This window comes from Rousettus aegyptiacus, unplaced genomic scaffold (assembly GCF_014176215.1).
Source record: "Rousettus aegyptiacus isolate mRouAeg1 unplaced genomic scaffold, mRouAeg1.p scaffold_m13_p_8, whole genome shotgun sequence".
Classification (NCBI taxonomy): domain Eukaryota; kingdom Metazoa; phylum Chordata; class Mammalia; order Chiroptera; family Pteropodidae; genus Rousettus; species Rousettus aegyptiacus.
In genome coordinates, this window is record NW_023416311.1 from 94,400,437 (window position 1) to 94,419,934 (window position 19,498).

General features: G+C 47.3%; 1 protein-coding gene and 1 pseudogene across 8 annotated transcripts in view; one reads left to right on the forward strand and one right to left on the reverse strand.

The window, feature by feature from the left end:
- PDZD2 (PDZ domain containing 2) overlaps window positions 1-19,498 on the reverse strand; it is a 311,190-nt gene continuing 291,692 nt past the window's right edge. For 7 of the 8 annotated variants that reach the window (XM_016138284.2, XM_016138283.2, XM_016138290.2 and 4 more), the window contains 7 exons: window positions 17,862-17,970; window positions 11,495-15,536; window positions 10,687-10,804; window positions 7,813-7,911; window positions 6,867-7,137; window positions 5,838-5,975; window positions 1-2,998 (listed from right to left, as the gene is read on the reverse strand). In XM_016138284.2, coding sequence (XP_015993770.2) covers window positions 2,832-2,998; window positions 5,838-5,975; window positions 6,867-7,137; window positions 7,813-7,911; window positions 10,687-10,804; window positions 11,495-15,536; window positions 17,862-17,970 — 4,944 coding nt within the window. In that variant the 3' untranslated portion in view covers window positions 1-2,831. Of the gene's footprint in view, window positions 2,999-5,837; window positions 5,976-6,866; window positions 7,390-7,585; window positions 7,912-10,686; window positions 10,805-11,494; window positions 15,537-17,861; window positions 17,971-19,498 lie in introns of those variants that run through there. The other variant, XM_036225573.1, reaches the window with a different exon arrangement.
- Window positions 19,339-19,456, forward strand: LOC118606949 (annotated as a pseudogene).

Genomic DNA, 19,498 nt, shown 5'->3' on the forward strand with positions numbered 1-19,498 from the left:
ATTTTAAGATTTCAGAGGTTGACTGGTTTTGAAGTGTGTCACATCCTGAGTGTGGCTGTGGGAAAGAGTGGACGCCTGCTGTGTCCCTCACCCACTTGGGTAATATAATAGTTTAGGTGGTAATAAGCATTTCTCATGTTGGTATTCTAAGAGGTTATTCTGTAAATGCAGAACTAAAAAAAAACAATAAGCAGAGTTTATTTTTTTAAATTGCTTTAAAAAGGTTTACAGAGATGTGGGTTTACATACTTGGCGACATTTTAAAATGTACAGGCTATTTCATATTATTGCACTTACTCTTTAATATATAAGGCATTTTATTTTACATAAATAAGGGATAATGTATAATATACAACAGGTGTAGTGCCAATTAAGTCAACCATAAAATGAGATGTGTATGGTAGGACAGAAACGAAACCCAACCTACTTCAACCTTCACAATATATCCTTGCAACTACGATTTACATGTTATAGCACATATTTACCCTCATAGCTTATTGTGAATGACCAGTTAAAAAACCAAAACAACAAACATCTTTTTAAGAGGACAATACCATTAGTGTTCACTTCAGGAAGTGTGGGAATTTATTAGACTAATTAGAAATCCTAGTCATGCCTTGAACACTGAAGACAAATAAATAGCTTTCTATCTTAGGGCCAAGGACAGTTTATTTTTGCCTCCTCTTGTTCCAGCTGTCAGCCAGGGACCCCTTTTGGCACGGTCTCCTGGAAATGGTGGGTGGCTTTAACATTTAGTGAGCCAGAGGGCTGCCCTTTTTCTCTTCAGGTATGAAAGATAGGTGATCGCAGAAGGAGACCATTCTGTTGTCCCACACTGCTCTAGAAAATTCTAGTCTGTTCACATAGGACTGTGCATTTCTAGTAGGCACAGCTGGAAGAGTGGAGGCAAAAAAAATGGTTTTCATTGTTAACTTCAAACAGTCTCTTGTCATTTAGGCAAGAAAACACAAAACTGACCCGAGACTTAAAAACAATCTAGCATGCACCTTGCACTGACTGTCTAGAGTATCCTACCTGGAACTGTAGTGAAAAGTAGAAGCTAAATTAATCTGGTCTTTCTAGCTAATTCCTGTACTATGTTCTTTTTTATAACCTGTTAAAAAAAAAGAAGAAATCTGAGCTCACACCAGCCAGATATTTCACTCCCATCCGAGAGGCCCCTCTGGCCCAACTCCACAGAGGTTCACTGGGATTTGATCACTCAGAAAAACGATGTACGAAGATGACAGCCCACGTGCCTCCACGGTGTGGGATGGGAGATGTAATGATTTGAGTTCTTTTCTCTAAGCCACACACACACCCAAAGAGCAGGGTATTTAAAGTCAGCTCCAGAGTAAAAACCTTGGTGTCATCAGGTTTGCAGTCTCACCCGGACTCAGCCAGCCGGTGGGTGCCACCCGAGAATCGGGGTTTTAACCTACATAGTTCTGCTCCTTTCCTCTGATGAGTGACTCACTCTCATTCTCGAGTTTTCTCCTCCTCATTACCTTTTGGCAAATGAAGCTGATGAGGGTTTGAAGTACAAGGGCAGAAAAGCTGATGTTGTGACAACAGCTACGACAAAGTTCCTGCTGAAAGGAGAGCAGCTGGGACAGGCTTCATAAGCAGTGTGAGTCACGTGGTCTTTTGCAGGGAGACATTTTTGGTAGAAGGAAGAATTTGCAAAGTGGGAAAGCAAAAACTTCAGTCACTGCAGAGGTGTGTCGTTATACCCAGGTCAGGAAAAGCGATCCAGACTTAGGGACGTTATTTTTTTTTAAGCTTGCTGGGAAAGGGCGGGGGGAACCAACAACAAAAAAGTCCCTTAAAAGGGTTATTTTAAGTTCCTCTATTTGCGTGGTAAATATAATGCCTATGTTTATAAATCCAAGGATACTAAAAAGATAATTTGATTTCTAAAAATTTAGTTTAAATTACTGGTTGGAGTACATGAAATATAGAAATGGAAACCCAGTGACTGTGATATTTTTGCCTGCTCTTGTCTTGAATTCAAGCACTTCTTCAAGACAAATTCCAAACTCGATGCAAGGTGCTTTCCAAGATGGAACTTTCTGCTCATTTTAAGCAGTGAAGTTCCTGACTACTTAACAGTTTATCAGAACTGCATTTCTGTAAAACAGCCTTACGACTTACACTTTAAGGTCATGATCAACACTTCACGGTGATCAGTAACCCACTGAGTTGAACTCTGCATCCATACATTGCACATTATACTCACTAAAAAATAGCACTCTCTGTATTTTGCTTTTTTCATTTTTGGATAATTCCTGAGCTCTGCCTAACCTTTAGGTCATTAATTTTTTTTCTTTCTAATTTTCTTTTCAGGGCAATACACAGACCTACAGCTCTTTCCACTGAATATGCCTAAAAGTGTTCTGTTATTTACTTACAAAATTATATAAAACTATAGTCTTTTTAGTTGTGACATTTGTGTTGCCCCCTAATTGCCAAGATTGGGCTTATGGGGAGATGTGGCAAAAAGGAAGCAAAAGTTTAGCTGAATGTTTCCAATGAGAAAGGGCCACATGTCACATCTTGTACCCCTATCAGTAAACACGAAAGGTAGGGGACAGGCACTAGAACCAGATGAGCCCTCCTGGCCTAGATGATCCAGGTGGAAGGCTTCCAGGGTTCAGCTTCGTGTGAGTAACAGTGTGGAGATTTTTATGGTCCTTGCCTATACCATGTGTCTCTGTTGTTGCAGGAACCCACTGTTTAAAGAAATCATTCTGATTTGCTAAAGCAGGAAGAGAACTGAGAACAGGAGATTCTTATTTTTAAAAATGTGAGTATCCTTACTAGTGCTTGTTTCATGAAGAATTCCTATGCTTTCTAATAACTAACTGCACAGGTCCTTCCGGAACGGACTTCATAATATTCCAGGCATCAAAGTGCATGAGCCCAACCAGGGGTTTCCCATTGATGGCTAGAATTTCATCTCCAGCTTCTATCGTTCCTGCTTGTTCAGCTGCACCACCTGTGAGAATACATACAGAATAATGGCTTGGTACTCTGATAATATTCCACATGAATTCCAAGTAAACTATAACCTTAAAGAGAAAAATCTCTAAATGCTATGCTTATATTCTTAGGATAAAGACATACTTCTTAAACAAGACCCACAAAGCATATACACATAAAAAAGAGAATCAAATCTATAATTCCCTCCCCCAAATATAAGCAACTGAGGGGAAGATGTATCAAAAGGATATAAAAGAGGAAATTCAACAAAAGAAATCAATAGCTAAAATTGAAAGGGCCCATAAATGCAGGAAAACGGAGTCAGCTTCTGAAGGTTAAGATATTAGTTAATGTATCCAAATTCTGAGAAGCAATGATTACATGCTCAGCAGTGACTGTGGAGATACAGATATACTTATTGATTACTTAACACAAAGTTTGACATATTTCTATATTACAGCTTTGTGTATGTTCTGACAAGTTTGAGTTTTGAAAAAACACAAGTTTTAGCCCTCTTATATTAACTTTCTAGCATAATACATCAAAAACGAATGATTGTATTGAAAAAGAAATGCATACTGGTAGTGGAAGCAGTTACGGGGGAAAAAGGGCATTGAAAGAAAAATTCCCAGGTATGAAAATAATTTTCTCAGGAATCTTAGAGCTCAAAAAAATTGAAATGTATCTCTTTGATCCTGAGTTGCTGAAAATCAATATACATATGCTTATAGTTGACGATAAAGAGTGATAAAGGTACATCTGGAAGACAGTAAGTTCAGATCCCACCCATTTAAGGATAAAAACACTTTGTTGTTAATGCCAAGGGCGTACGCGCGTTAGGAGAGACGAGCCCTCGCCGAAGGAGCAGAGACTGGCTTAGCCCCATCATTGCTTTCTCCAGGTACACATTTTTGGAAGGACCAAAAAGTACTGTTATTTTGTTACCGCATGTACCCAGGAGGTCCTGTTTTCCTAGGAATATTGACTAAAGGCCCCAAGCAGGTTATGTGAAACGAGAGAAGCATGTGGGGGTCCCAACCAAACAGGAGGCTGTGAGTTAGTGGAAAGTGTGCCGAATAGCAGAGTTTGGTCTCAAGTCTGTGACGTCAGGCAGTCGCTACAAGTGTCTCGTCTGCAAAATAGTAATGTTGATATGTCTTGTTACTTCACCAGGTGACAGGGATTGAACGAGATGAAGTAGACAGAAGTCCTGGATGAGCCATTCAGTGTTACGCAGGCCACGCATTGCCAGCCCATGGACTTGTTCGACAGGGGTGAGAAATGAACTTCTCTCTTGCTTAAAACCACTGTTGTTTTGAGTTTTCTATTACATGAGGCCTAACAGATTTGATTAGGATTTCTCTCTCCATTTGTTGAGGTTTTTTATTCTTTATAAAGCTCTTATGCTTTTTCCCAAAAAAGGTCTTTCAGGGCCATATTTTCAGCTCTATATTTTAAAAATAACTTAGTATTACAGGCCAGGAGTAGGGAAGAGGCCACTGGGTTATTTTGTAGTTGTAGAACTATACCACAAGGCCACCGACTAGAGGGTCATTAAAAACATAACGGTCCTCAGTGAAGAACTGACTTTATTGTTATGCTCTCAAAGGGTTTTGATGCTAGACTGCAGAGGGATGGGAGAAGTAAGTATTTAAATAGTTTGTAGATAGGAGGTCTCTTCATGAGTTTAATAATATTTAATATACTGACAATATCAGCATCCAGTTATGAGCCACTTAATGATGGGGATACGTTCTGAGAAATGCACCATTAGGCTGTTTCATCGTTGTGCAAACATCAGGGTGCACTTATACACACCTAGATGGTATAGCCTGCTACTGTACATCCTGTTCCTTTATGTGACTGCCAGCACGGTAGGTTTGCCCATGCCAGTATCACCACAAATGTGATGTGCTGCACTACGGCATGACGGCTACAATGTCCCTAGGCAATAGGAAATTTTCAATTCCATATCTTATGGAACCATTGTTGTTTGTGAGTTCTGTTGTTGACCAAAATGTCGTTATGCAGCACATGACTTTGTTATATATTGATATAGTTGTTTCATGCTTGTCTTAGCTTGAAATAGTCAATATATTAACTATAACACTCTCTAATATTAATTTTTAAAATGAACAGTATTAAATTTAATAATACTAATATTTAATATGCTAACAGTATATTAGTATTGTTAGTGTTGTGTTAAATATTATGATACCTTTATATATATGTAGGTACTGATATTGTTAGTTTAATTATCAGCTCAGGAACCTGGAGACTTTTGAGGACTGTCCAAGAACATAAAATGAATTATTCCAAGTTCATAAAGAGACTTTACTAACCATTTCAGTGATACCTACTGCTCCCATCTTACTTTCTTACAGTCTAGTATTTGCAATTTTAAGTGAATACGATCTTGGCTGATGTTAAGTACCCCTGCCTGGCACTTCTGATGGCATTACTTAGCTTGGTACGTTCACATCAATTACTGCTACTATTAGGGGTATCATACAGAGGTTAGGGTCACGGACTCTAAAGCCAGGCTGCCTAGGTTTAAACCTGGTTCTGCCACTTAACACCTGTGTGACTTTCGGTGCTTGCATAACTCCCGTGGCACAGTTTCTCCTTTCGTAAAATCGAGATAATAGTATGCATCCGGTAGGATTGTCATGTGGGTGACATGACTTAATACATGTAAAATGCAAACGGCTGACCCAAAGTAAACCTATATGTCAGAAAGCATTAAAAATATTTTAGGATTTTTTAAAACGAATTTGATTTCCAACTGGAAGGCACTGTCATACACAGAAAGGAAACAGGTAATGGACGACAGGTTGGGTTTTCTAAGAACTTACCTTTGTACACTCTCTTAACGAACAGGGGCCCGTCTCCGGCCATAGAGGACTTTCCTCCATCCAGACTCAGGCCCAGTCCAGCTGAGGTCTTCAGCACTTCAACACACAGAGCGTCTGGTGCGACAGCCACGCCTCTCCCTGCAGCATCGGTGATGATAAAGACGAAAATGACAGGGACATGCATTACCTCCAGTCCAGTCCCCCCAGATGTGTTACCCTGGCACCCTCGAGTCCCATCTAGCTTGAGGTTCCGATGACAAGACTTGAGACTTACGTTAGGGCTGGCTCCCGTATTTGGGGATCCCCTCCTGGCTGTGTTCCTGCTGTACCTGCACCCTCCACTCTTCTAAGCACTTTCTGCAAGAGCGGATTTATGCCTAAGCAGAAATCCCCAGAAACCACACCGCTCTTGTCAAGCACCACACACTATCGGTACATGTCTCAGTGAAGACTGAAGTCACACTTGGCGAAGCAGCCTGTGCTTCAGGAATAGGAGCAGTGCTTCGCTTTGAGTAAGTACTCAGCGTGCTTACCGTGCAGCCTTGGCAGGACCGTGTGGCGGGCACGCAGAAAATGTGTTTTGTAAGCCCTTCGTGGTTGGTTTAAGGCTGCAGTCTGTCTTTAAACACGTTTGCCCCCTCATTTTCTTATGTTATTCCAAAACAGGTAAGAACACAAACTCCGATATTTTCTAAGGAGAGAGCTCAGTTCTGGAATCTCTTTCAGCACTGATTCCATCACAAGAGTTTCTTGTTCTCCATTTAGCCACCTAAACCCTAACAAGAGGGTGGAGGAAATGTGAAAGGGCTTTCTTCATAGTAATTTTAAATCTTCAACAGTGTGGCTGTAACTGCTGGGTCTTTAATAACTTCTTTGTAACACCGGTTTTGCAAGAAGCATCCACAAACACTATACTTCACTACATTTAATTTCTCTGACCCAGATAGTAGTGGTTATTTTCCTTCGTGTTCAGCCAGAATCTAGTGTGCCAGCTGCTCACACCTGCTGGTTGTCCAGCTGCTGTCTTACCCATTCCAGGCTCCGGGGGAATGGCCCTTCTGGACAGCGAGCTCTTCCCGTTGGCTGTGGGTGGCTCCTGCCCGGAGGAGGGCCTGGGCCGGTCACCTCCTCTCCTGATGACCATGAGGACATCTTTGTGCAGCTGTGCTTGGTGCAGGACCTTCAGGACATCCCCATGGGCAAGGTCAGCCAATGGGGTGCCATTGACCGACAGAAGAACATCCCCTCGGCTCACGGTCCCTTCCTGAGAAGCTGCCCCCTGAGAAAACACCCTGTGGACCTGGGACAAAGAAGAGGACAGAACCACATTCATTTATGACATCCAGTAAAAACAGAAGGGTAACTGGAAATCTATAGTAAAGGAACCTTCTAATGGCAAGTTTTTCAAATCATATAAACATTTGGCTTATCAAAAATGTACTCAATGTGAAGGATGGAATTACAAAGGTCAGTGCCAGCATCTGAATACAGTTTCCCTCAGCTTCTTGCTAGTGTCTAATATGTGCCTGGTACTTCATGGGGCGGTAAGAATACGAAGATGGACAGGACCTGACCATGTCCAGTAAAGGTGGCCTCCCTAATGACCTCGGGCCACTGAGTGATATAAAATTTTAGGTAGTGGTTCTTGAGAAAGAAGTGATTTTAGAAGCAAATGCAGGTTTAGTCAGTTAATTCTAATGATTTTGTGGTGCTTAAAATCTGTAGGCGAACGCAAAGATACAGACAATTGTGTTTACATGTACTGTCTTCTAATAGGTCACTCAGCCTGCATGTCAGTCAGCTTAAAAGGCGCATCTTCGTCAATGACAATTTCATGTACTTTCTCCACTTTTCGTTTTGGTAGCGCTGAACACACACTAGCAGCCTTTGAACTCACTGACATGAATTTCTCCTGATCGAATTCTGAGGCCGCTTCAGCAGTGACTTCCCCGAGAGTCTGGACATTGTCACTTACCACAATGGATTTGGGCTCCACATCTGTCCCTCCTGCCACGCTGAATCCCAGACCTGAGCCTTCTTTTTTAGTCAAGACTATGAAGCAGATATCTTTATTCTAGTGAAAAGAAACAACAAAAAAAAGTATATTCCTTGTGCCAAGAGTGAAGAAGTATAAAAGCCTCCTGTAGTACTGCAGAGTTTGTCACCATTACCCAGCGGTTTCTCAGGAGTGTTCACAGAATATTTAAATTAGAGGACCCCCATCTCACCCTTTCTGCATTTCCTCCTGGGTGGTGCTCACATGGGTTTTCGAGGGTCCAGCTGTAGAACCACAGGGAAGGTGAGCATGAACCAGGGCGGGGACGGGACAATTTAGAAGCCAGTTTAGCCATTCTAGGCACTAGATTGTATCTTGCATGTGATTTGATCATGACGGGCACTCCTTATTCCACAAGTTTGCAATTTAGTCAACAAGAGCAGCAGCAAAGAGATGTACAAGAGCACACTGAAACCACGTGTTCTGTGCCTTCCCTCGTGGTCAGTTCACGAACTAGGACCCGTAAAATACAAAGGGTGTTTAAAAAATATGAAGCACATTATAATACATAAAACATCGAAACTATCAACTCGTATTGAGACTAGAACATTTTTTAGCAGTGTCCTAAAGTTAACAAAAGACTGTGCTATGGTTCGAGCATCAAAAGATACTTTGAAATAAAAGATTTTAAAATAACAAAAAAAAAAAGAGCTGGGCTGATTATATTGAACTTTGACTTTCTCCACCCACATGCTAGAGATGATTCAGCAACATTTTAAAGATCTTGCATTGCTGGGCTTCCTGTGAAATTATTTATAATCCATCAATTCAAGATGTTCTCAAACGGCAATAGAAAAAGAAGCTAATAATATCCTTTAGGATTGCTTTGACGAGGAAAGTGGAAACATTACGAGAAAAACACTCCCACGTTGTGCTGGAAAGGAACCCAGTACTATTTGGTTCTATTAGTCTCAAGGACTAATTGTGAGCATTTTACACTTCTCGAGAGTAGAGTTCATTCAAACCAAGGCTCCACTGACACTAGAATGTCCTGCAGGACTTTGGGGGGCTAAGATTTTGCCTTTATGGGCAATTTCGGCCATGTGTATGCTCAAACCAATGGAGGGAAGAATGATGACCAGGCTTTCAACATAACTGGGAACATGTGGTCTGGTAAATGATCTTTGTGCAGCTTCTCAGAGGAAATGCTTGACGCTGAAATAGGAATAATTCTCATATTTAAATGCATGATTGGAGCAAAGGGACAATATTTGAAAAGGGTACTGTCCTCATTCCAGGACACGTTACCACTAAAATTTTTATTCTAACTGCCCCCCCGCCCCCGCCCCCGCCCCAACTTGTGTTTGAGGATACGAGTACACTGGAAGCTGGTCATCAGGCCAAATTTTATCTCCCTGAGAAGCATATTTAGCACAGCATCAGCAAAGCCAGATCCACCACTGGGGGCCCTGCCAAGGTCTGGGCCCGTGGCCTGTGGAAGTCAGAAGACCAGGGCTTGTTTTCTGACTCTCATCTCTCACAGTGCCCCTAGAAGCCACAAGAAATCATTTTGTGCAGTTCCGTTTTCAGCACCTACAAACATAATCACTGGTAAAACGCAAGGCAGGAGGAAACTTTTGGTCCAAAGATGGCAGAGTGCAGGACAGCTCTGCTGACTGCTCCTCTCCGAAACCAACTGAAGATGAGAAAATAAGGGAAAGCCGCATTCTGGTGATGGTAGGGATGACCTTTAACACGAAGCCGTAACACCTGCCTGCCTGGGGTGTGGAATATGGAACCGGGAGACGGGGGGCGGGTTTTCTTTTTACAGTTTATCTAACTGTAAAATGTGGAGCAAAGGAGACTCTGGCAAAGTGTGATCTCACTATGCCACCTAGACTGGAAATCCCAAAATATGACTGTACATGAAATGCTTACTTCCCGTAACACATTGAAGAAGGAAGGGAGATGATGGAATTGTTCCTTTCACCAAAAGTGAAAAATGCTGCTGTTTCAGGTGTTTCTTAACTGCCCAGACCCAAACCAGCAGGCTGAGAATCCGCGGGGAGAGGGAGCTCCAGGGCATTGGTCTCTGTTCCACCTGGTCCCCTCTCCCGCCTGGCTCACGCCTGACTAGCTGCCAGTGCCACAGCCCTCCTAACAGAACTGCCGGAAGAGGGTCCTCAGGTGACATCAGTGACCCAGGCACGTCACCACTCAAGAACAATTGTTCCTCTAAACAGAAAACATTCATTTCTAAGGGTTCAAATCTCTGTGGATAATCCCGAGAAATTAATATTGTACTTCAGAGAAGTATTCTAGGCATGAACCCATGGCTGCTTCTGTTAACTGTTTACGGTCACATGCAATTTATTAAGGGGCTTTATGTGTAATGACTCACTGACATCCTTGTCTTGAAACAAGGGGTTCAGGAGCTCTGACACTAGGGGCCGGGGAGGCCACGCCGAGGTTAATGCCCATTGCCCAGCGGGCGGCTCCCCCGACAGGCAGTTTATGTCCACCGAGGTGGACAGGGTTACTTGTGGTCGTTCTCCAACAGTTCCAGATGGCTGGTTCTGTTTTCAGGACCCTCTGCCGACAAACTCCAAATGCGGGGTGGGGCGGGGAGGACAGTGACCAGTTACCACTGGGGAATGAAAACAACAGCTGCACTCACCTGGCACCTACCGATGCAGGACAAGGTCTTGGTTCTGGAGCAAGCTACAGGCGAGCGAGACTGCGCCACCCGAACTCGCAGCACCCGACTCGGAGCAGGGCCCTCGGCTCTGAGCGGCACAGCCCTGGGCCCTCCCGCCACAGCATCCCGTCCTGCCGTTTCCGCGTTCCACTCACCTGTGATTGTGCTTCCGCTTCCTGAATGAGAGTGAGGACGGTACATTTTGACCCCACGGATGACAAAACCGACTGTAACCTTTGCTGGTCCCCCGCCGAGACGAGAAGCTGATCCAAACTGCATAACATAAATGCATGCATCAGAAGAACCAAGAAAAGAACAATCTCTCCATTTCGTAAGGACTCATTTAAGAATGATCTCCCTTCTACTATATTGTTGATCTTTTCAGTGGGAATGGCTGTGGGTTTAGGGATTCCTCCGAGATGATAGAGGACCAAGGCGGCAGTTTAACAGGACGTTTCTGATGCGTTCAAAACTGTGCAGTGTATAGGCTCAAGTGAAATGTAAAACGTCAGAAACTCCTTGTTTAGCTCCAGGCACAGTCAGAGGCCCAGACTCCTCCCTGAGGTGCATGTCCCATCTCATGACGCTTTGGCCTACGTGCCTCTCGTCGGAGCAGCGTTTCGGCCGATGCTGTTCCCGGCAGGCACTTTACTTTTCCAGTAATGGTATTAAAAACCAAGGGGGCTAAATGTGAGGGGGTATCCTTGGTTGGATGCTGGAACAGAAAAAGGATATGGACGGCATTTTTGCAGTGACATCTGAATGAGGCCTGTCGTTTAATTAATCGTGTGGTTCCAGTGTTAACTTGCTCTGACCTGTGGCCGGCAGTTACGCAGGTGCTCACACTAGGCGGAGCTGTTCGAGGGGTATGTAGGAACTCCGCACTGCCTTTGCGACTTTTCCGTAAATCTAAAACTAGTTCATGATAAAATTTAAATAAAAGGGAGAGGGGAAGGTACTTACTTAACTGACCAGCTTTTTCTGGGAGGCAGATCCTGGGTGGTTTCACCCACATCGTTGGCTGAACCGGCCGCCCCAAGCTCACTGGCTTTAGGTCTGTTTCCCCCTGGACAGGCCCTGTCCGCCCCCTTCATGGGACACGAAGGGGCAGGGGACCCATTGAGGCCTCGGGCAGGGGAGCCCAGGGACCTCCTGGGCACGATTTCCAGCTCGGTTTTGAAGAGCACGGCTGTTGGCCCTGCCGAGAAGTCCTCGCTGTGGAGCTTGTCGAGGTCGGGCATACTCAAGGCTCGCAGTTCCTGGAGCTTAGAGCGGGACAGGGGTGAGGGCTGCGTGTGGCGCACGGAGGACTTGTTCCTCTTGATGGGAGAGGCCGGGGTCACCACTGGAGTGGGGATTCCGGAAGGTCCAAGTGGTTTCTTTGGGTCTGGAGCAGGGCCCTTGTTGTTGGCCTCCACCAGATTCTGCCGGGAGACTGTCAGCATCGTGCTGGACGGGGACTTGGTCATCTGGGGGATGAGGGTGGTGGCTTCACTTTGGCTTTCACTGCAGGAACTCAGGCTGCGTCTCAGGGACCTTGCTGTGGGGTCACCCAGATGGCTGAGGCTCCCCGAAGCCACACTGCCCGATGACCGTCGCCCAATGGGAGGCTTGGAGCTCACAGACAAGAACGGCGAAGCCCCGGACTTGCCCACAGGCCGGTCAGAATTGGCCAGGTTCTCAAAGGATTTGATTCTCTGCTTCACAGAGAAAAATGAGGTAGATTCATGGGGCCAGTTCTGCTCAGAGTAGTAATGTCTCCTGGTGACTCTGATTTTGTCTGTGATGAGGCAGCCCGTTTCCTGCTCTGAAAGGGCGTCCCCTTCATCTGTCGTTGGAAGGTTCCTCACCATCTCCAGCAGGGGCTTCACGCTGTACACACCCTGTCCGTTGACCAGGCCGAGAGCGTTGCCTCTGGACGCCTTGGCTTCAGGGAGGCCACCACTTGTCGCAAGCATCTGGCTGTCTCGATGAGAGCGACCTGGGCTGTGCAGGGCAGGCCCCTCCCGTCCAAAATGGCTGGAGAACTGGGCTGGCATGGAGTAGGTCCTGGTCGCTGGCCTTGGTGTGAAATAGGGATGGTCGTCCAGCACAGGGGCCGCTGGTGTGCTGTTCCTGCCTGTCCCTGGGGAGTCTGACTTCTGGCTCGACCTTCCCAGGGAGGGATCGGCCTTTCGGGCCGGCAGCTGTGGGGAGGAGGAGGAAGAGGCCAGTTTGGCCACGCTGAGAGACCGCTGCATTTCTGGCTGCACCTGGGAGGCACAAGACGTGAATGAGGACAGGTGCCGTGAGGACGATTCCACCGACTGGTGACCGAATCTGATTTCACTCTTCTCCTGACAGTCGCCCTGGGCCAGGAACCCTGCCTGTCTGTCACTTTCAGCTGGCTTGTCACCACTTGCATTCTTTGGCATTCTTTCAGAAGGAATTTCAACTATTTTCAGCTGGTTTATTCTTTCTAGGGGATCACTAGCAATTGTTTTGCTTCCTCTGTCACCAGTCGCCCCTGATGGGGCTGCTTCTGGGACCAACTCTGTTGGGCTGGCCCACTGCTGGCCTTGCCCGGCAGGCAGGCGCTCCTGTTTGTCCATTGCTGTGGACAGGCTACTCTTTGAAGCTGTGAGACCTGTCCCTGAGGCCGTGGGGGACGCCTTGCCCTCTGGTCCACATCTGGGAGATCTGGGGGTGGCCGAGCATCCTGTGTCGGGTTCCGAGTGGACAGCCGTCTGGAATCTACTGCCTGCACCTTGCTCAGGAGGAGTCTTGGGGGTCGTCTGGGGCGGAATGAACGGTCTGAGGCTCGTGTCTGATGCTGACAGCCTCAGGGACCCTGAGGCTGCAGGGGGCGGCTTGCTCTCCGGCACACACTGGGGAGGCTTGGTGGCGGCCGTGGCGTTTTTGTCGGGGTCTTCGTGGTCAGCTACGTGGAGCCGGTGTGGCGCTCCCTTAGGAAGCGTTTTGTGGGAGGTCTGGGGCGAAACGAGGGATTTCCTGTGCTCTGCCCCACCCGCCTTAAGCGCGTTGGCAGCAAGGGCCTCGGAGCTGCCTTTGCTTTTGCTTCTGATGCTCAGTCTCTTCAGCTTAGCACCGGATTTGGGTTTCTGACAGTTACTTAAAAGCGTTTCCACTGGACTCTTCTTAGGCGGATCTTTATTTTCAAGATTCAGTTTCAGCTGAGGGGGGCTGTTAGGCACAGAAACCCCCTTTTTGTGGCTTGTGCTCAACACCTGACACTCGGAGTCAGGGCTTCTGGGGGGCAGCCCGGGTCGTGCCTTCTCGGTCCTGCTCTGCAAAGGCGTGCCTTGGTTACTTTTATTGATTTCTTTGAACCAGGCCATGATGGGCCTCCTGGAGGTCATTTTTGGTTTCTGTAGCAAATCCTCCAGGTCTTGACTCGCGGAGACGTGCAGGGTTGCCACCGCGGAGTCCCCCGTAGGGACACCCACACTTAGGGAGGACCGATTTTCAGTTGCGTTCGCATTTGTTTCTTGTTTCTTATTTGGGGTGCCGCCTTCCAACAAGGCATGTTCCAAACCGTTTACCAGGTTAGGATTGCTGAGAGCGACCGGGGGGTCGTGAAAATGCCTGGTGACTCTAGAAGGCTGGCCGCTGTCCACAGCTGAGCTAGCGCTGGTGTCTTCCGTAGCTGCTGCTCCCCACGAGGGCCTGCGGTTCTGTGTGGCCCTTAGGTCCATGTGCGGTTCATGCCCGTGAGGCCTTATATCCAAGAGGGAGAGTGGCTGGGAGGGGTTAGGGGTGGAAGGGCACGAGGCTCCTGGCACGAAGGAGCCTCTCGCACAGGGACTTCCTGCCGCTTCGCCCCGAGCACTGGGCCTCGCTGGCGGACCTCTGGCCAGGCCAGGGCAGGGCGCGGCCTGGCCCTGCGCACGAGCGGCCGTCGAGGGTGGATTGGCAGAACCGTCTGCGGAACAAATTTCGACTTGCTCCTCCTCAGACTCTGACGTTTCTTCCTTGTGAGAAGACCCATGAGAACGAGGAGGTGACCAGTTGTCCCTGGCAGCAGCTCGTGGGGCTTCGGTGAGTGACTCGGGGTCGGAAGACGAGTCCTCAGCATCACCGTACATGGAGGAGAGAGACGGCTCCGTGCTGTCGCCCAGGCCTGACAGGGATGTACTGTCTTCGTGAAAACTGCTAAAATTTCTAGAATAGTTGCTCAAAAAGTTTTTGTTCACAGTAAAATGTTTGTCAGGATTAATCGAATCTAAAACTGAAGGCTGGGAGGTCCACGGCGGGGGAGGGGGAGGGCCAGCAGCCCAGGCCCTCCGCGGGGTGGGGGTGTGGTTCCCCGTGATGGGTTCGGTGCTGCGGGAACTTCCACCTCCAGCTCCCATTGGAAGCTGACCCCAAGAACTGCCCTCTTGACTCGCCTGGCCTCCTGTGTGGAGAGACGGCAGGCTTGCTTCGGAAGCGTCCAGTTCCTTGATGAGTCCGTCGATGTCAGTCACGGGGCCCCCTCCACCTTCCCCGGAGCAGCAGTGCCCTGAGACCCTGCCACACGCCACCTCTTCGGCCTGGTCAGTGGGTGACAGCAGGGACGGGCTGGCCCGCGGTGCCGTCTCGGACCCAGGGTCTGTTCCCTTGAGCGGAGCAGGCTCTTGGGAGTTCTCAGCTACGAGGAGGCCCGTTGGTTGCTGAGCTTTGCTGTCGTCACCTGGAAATCTTTGTCTCTCCTCCTGGGCTAGGAGGGGGTCTGGTGAGAGGACAGCGGCCTTCCTGGGGGTGTCCCGGGAGCTGGCTTCCACGGCTGCTCGAGTTGCGCTCGGCTCGGGATGAGCGATTGCCGTCTTCCTTGGGCTTACGCTGTGCTCCCGGGGGAGGCTGGCGTGACATCCGTCCTCACACTTGGGGACCCTGGGTAACGCTGGCTCTCCAGGGTCCTCGGGCTGCTTCCCTTGCCCTGTGTCCACTGAGGTCTCGCTGGGGTCAGGGCAAGCCGTCCCCTTCTGCCTTGGGGAAGGAACGAGGTCTTGGGAGCCGTCCAGTCCTACGTTGAGAATGTAAATAAAAGTTGGGTGGTAGGGGAGACAGAGGAGAAAAATGTGAGAAAATGGAAAACCTCTCAATTAAAAAGAAAAGGAAAATTATGAATAATCTCAATTTTTTTGTGTCTTTTTCAGAAAGACGGTCCATGGCCTGAACGCCGGCCTTCTTGTTTTTGTCTCTAAAATGATAGAGCACTCCCATCTGACAAACGGGACTCTGCTTTAGATGCCGTAAAATAACTCAGACTGGCTAGCGGAAACTTCTGTTTCTGCTCCCCCCCCCCGCCCCTCCCCTTTCTGGTTATTTTTAAGGACAAGAGCACCCCAGAGACCCTTTCCTTGGGTTTCTCTGAGAGCGAATGGAGTCAGGCTGGCTTCCTGACCTCCCATCGACTCTGCAGAGGCCCCCCGTGCCCCTCTCGGTCACAGCGTCTGGCTGATCACGTGCGGGTTTGGCTTCAAGGTGTGGGTTGCGAGCCGCAGAGTAAAGCATAAAACAGTCCAAGCGCCGCGCTTTTGGGATGCGCGCGCGGCTCAGCGCAGGAGACGAGGCTAATTCGGGAAGACACACAGTACGCGACAGACAGGATGCGCATCTGCGTGGAGCGTCAGCTCTGCCTTGGCCCGGTTTGGAGGAGCGGGAGAACCAGAAGGCCCGATTACCGCGCCAAGCTGTGACAGAGGGGTGGGACTTGAGTGAGGTTCTGGAGGGATAGTCTGACTCGAGTGATAAGGAAGAAAATGTAGAATAAAAGCAGGGAAAGCCGATGCGTGCCAGGGGATCCTGGGGAATAGTGTCATTCTACAAGGTGAGTTCAGACCTGGAGCTTCCTTCTCCTAAGGCCCTGAATACTGGGGCTAATCTGTCCCCCTCCTGCCCATGGCCTCTTATATTGGTCAGGGGGTGGGGAGTGGGGCGGGGAACTGGCATACACAGGAACATTAGATTTACTATTTTTCTAGGAGCTGTGGGTCTGAGGTCGGAGCGGGAAAATCACAATGAAAGCTTTTGCTTGGAGAAGGCCGTCTACCCCAAAGGGGATATTCATCCACATTTCCCACACAGACCATCTTATTGCATATGTCTTGTCCCTCCTGAAGTGCCTATGTCTATAATTAAGAACTCATTATTAGGACTCAGTGCAGTGATGAGAGTTTTTCATGCACTCAGTTCTCCGCCCAGCACCGTGAGGTAGGTGCTGTGACCCTCTGCCTTGAATGGTAGGGAACTGAGGCACGGGGTGGTCAAGCAACGTATCCAGGGTCACAGAGTTCATGGCCAGGGGTTGCTCTACGAAGCTGGCTCCTCCGCCCACAGTTACCTACACCCTGAATACTTGGCCTCTGTGTAGAAGCACCTGGCAGCAAAAGGTTGGGGTCGACACCCCTGGAGACCCTACATAGCTTCCCAGGCCCCTGTGGAAGGAAGGCCAGGGCCCTGCCAAGATTCAAATCCATGGGCTCCTGTCCTCTGCTCAGTCATTTGAACTCCCTCCAGCATGACTTTCCTGCTCCGGCTGCTGCTGCTGCCAACTATAGGGAAAAGTACCAGTGAGACAGAAGGAGATTTAAATGCTGTTTTTCAGGTCCAAGTTCACTTGCTAAACAAACCCTACATTTTTGTTAGCAATTGAGTCAAATTACATGAAGGCAGTTCTTGACGTCACCTCTCAAGATGACTCTTCACTTGAAAATGCCCCGAATGCCCAGTGACGGGAAGAATGCTGACTCGGTTACGGTGTGTCTGGAGGTGGACAGCCCAGAAACCTTCGCATGGTGCAGAAGGGCAGGGTGGGTACCAGCGCAGCTGCCTAACTAGTGCGGGCATGCTGACGCTTGAACCATCCGTGCTCGGACGGCCTGCCAGGGCCAGCGTGAGTCAGGCGGGCCCAGGAGCATCTTGTGAGCCCCAGTAGGCAGCTCAAATATTACTGCCTTATGCACAAGGTAAAAATTATTCATTTTTCACTTGTCCTCTGTGGAGGTTCTTTTTGGCATTTCCTAGTGCACGTGATTTCATATAAGCAGAGTGCTGAGATTTCGAAGGGCAGGAAATCCTTTCCTTTCTTCTCTTGCCTCATTAAGGTACATGTCACAAAATGGTTGAGGAGTGTCAACTGTATGAAATGCGTGCACTCTACGCTGAATTAAAACTGAATTTAGGCACAATGATCTAGTGAAGTTGTTAAATGCTAGCACCTTTTAAATGTCATTAACTTGTGTAAGAGTCTTTTATTCCCCCTCAAAATTCTCCACATGTGACATTTTCCTTAGGTTAACTTATACCCTTACATCTTGAAGAATAACAAGTGATAAAACAATCATACCTGTCCTGGGTTGTTGCCCCCGGTCCAGTGCAGCTTCGGGCCGGTTCTCTGTGAGGTGGCCAGGACCTGGGGCGGTCCCGTCCCCAGTGGTCAGCTTTCCCAGAGATTCCTGGCATGATGACAACAGCAAGTCTCTGTCAACAACGTTCAGATTTTCTGCATGCTAAGACATCATGTAAGACAGCTGGCTCGGAAAAATTCCAGAGCCCTGGACCAGGAGCCACAAGATCCAGACTCTGGGTTTAATGTCCACTAGACATTGCGTGGCCCTATCACGCTTCCTAACTCTCAGTTTTCTCAACTTTAAAATGTGGGTGATTTGGGAAATGCACATCAAAACTACAATGAGATATCACCTCACACCCCTTAGGATGGCTACAATCAAAAAACAGAAACAACAAGTGTTGGTAAGGATGAGAAAAAATTGGAACCCTGTGCATTGTTGGTGGGACTGTGGAAAACAGTATGGAGGTTCCTCGAAAAAATAAAGATAGATATGATCTAACACTCCCACTTCTGGGCATATATCCAAAAGAATTGAAAGCAGGGTCTGGAAGAGATATTAGTATACCTATGTTCACAGTATTATTCACAATAGCTAAATGCGGAAGCGACTTGAGTTGATGAATGGATGGGCAGATGAATGGCTAAGCAAAATGTGGGATTCTCGTACAATGAAATGCCAGCCATAAAAAGGAAAGAAATTCTGACACAAGCTACCACGTGGGTGAGCTTCGAGGACATTACGCTAAGTGAAATAAGCCAGTCACGAAAAGACAAATATTATATGATTCCACTTACATGAGGTACCTAGAGGAGTCAAATTCATAGAAACAAAGTGAAATAGTGGTTTCCAGGGGCGAGGGGCGAGGGGGGAGTTATTGTTTAACGGGTATAGAGTATCGTTTCACCAGCTGAAGAGTTTTGGAGATGAATGGCAGTGATGGCTGCACAATAGTACGCCTGTGCTAATGATACCCCTGAACCAGATGCTTAAAAATGCTTTAGGTGGCAAACTTTACACTGTATGTATTTTACCACAATTCAAAAAATTGGAAGAAAAATGGGGATGAGACTTGCTCTAACTCAGATTTTAAAAAAAGATGGTTAAATAACAGTTATAAAACAACATGCATCATTGGAAAGCCTATATAGATGGAAGGCATTATTATTATATTGAGATATCCAAGACTGTAAATTCAGCTCCTCAGCTTGGTAGTTAGGGAGATAAATGAAATTGACATTTAATATTTGAAAATGTCAGTTTAGCCAAGTGTTAACTGCTTTATTTTCCTTCCTTCTAATACTTACTGTAAAAACATTTAAAGACCAACTTGCTAAAAAGTTAAATCAGATTTATTTGAAATCTACCCCCTGAGTCAGAGTGTCATAAAGTGGCCCAAAGGTGGCAGCAGAGGAAAGAAGAGAAATGGATAGAGTGTCTTTCAGCCACGCTTAGAAAAAAAAAAAGTCATTTAGCTACTGCCATGCTGCCCTGAACGTGCCTGAGCCCCTCTAATCTCAGAAGCAAGCAGGGTCGGGCCTGGTAAGTACTTGGATGGGAGACCACCTAGGAAGACCAGGTGCTGTAGGCATAAAAATTTTTTTAAAAAATCATTTAGTAAAATGTCAATTAT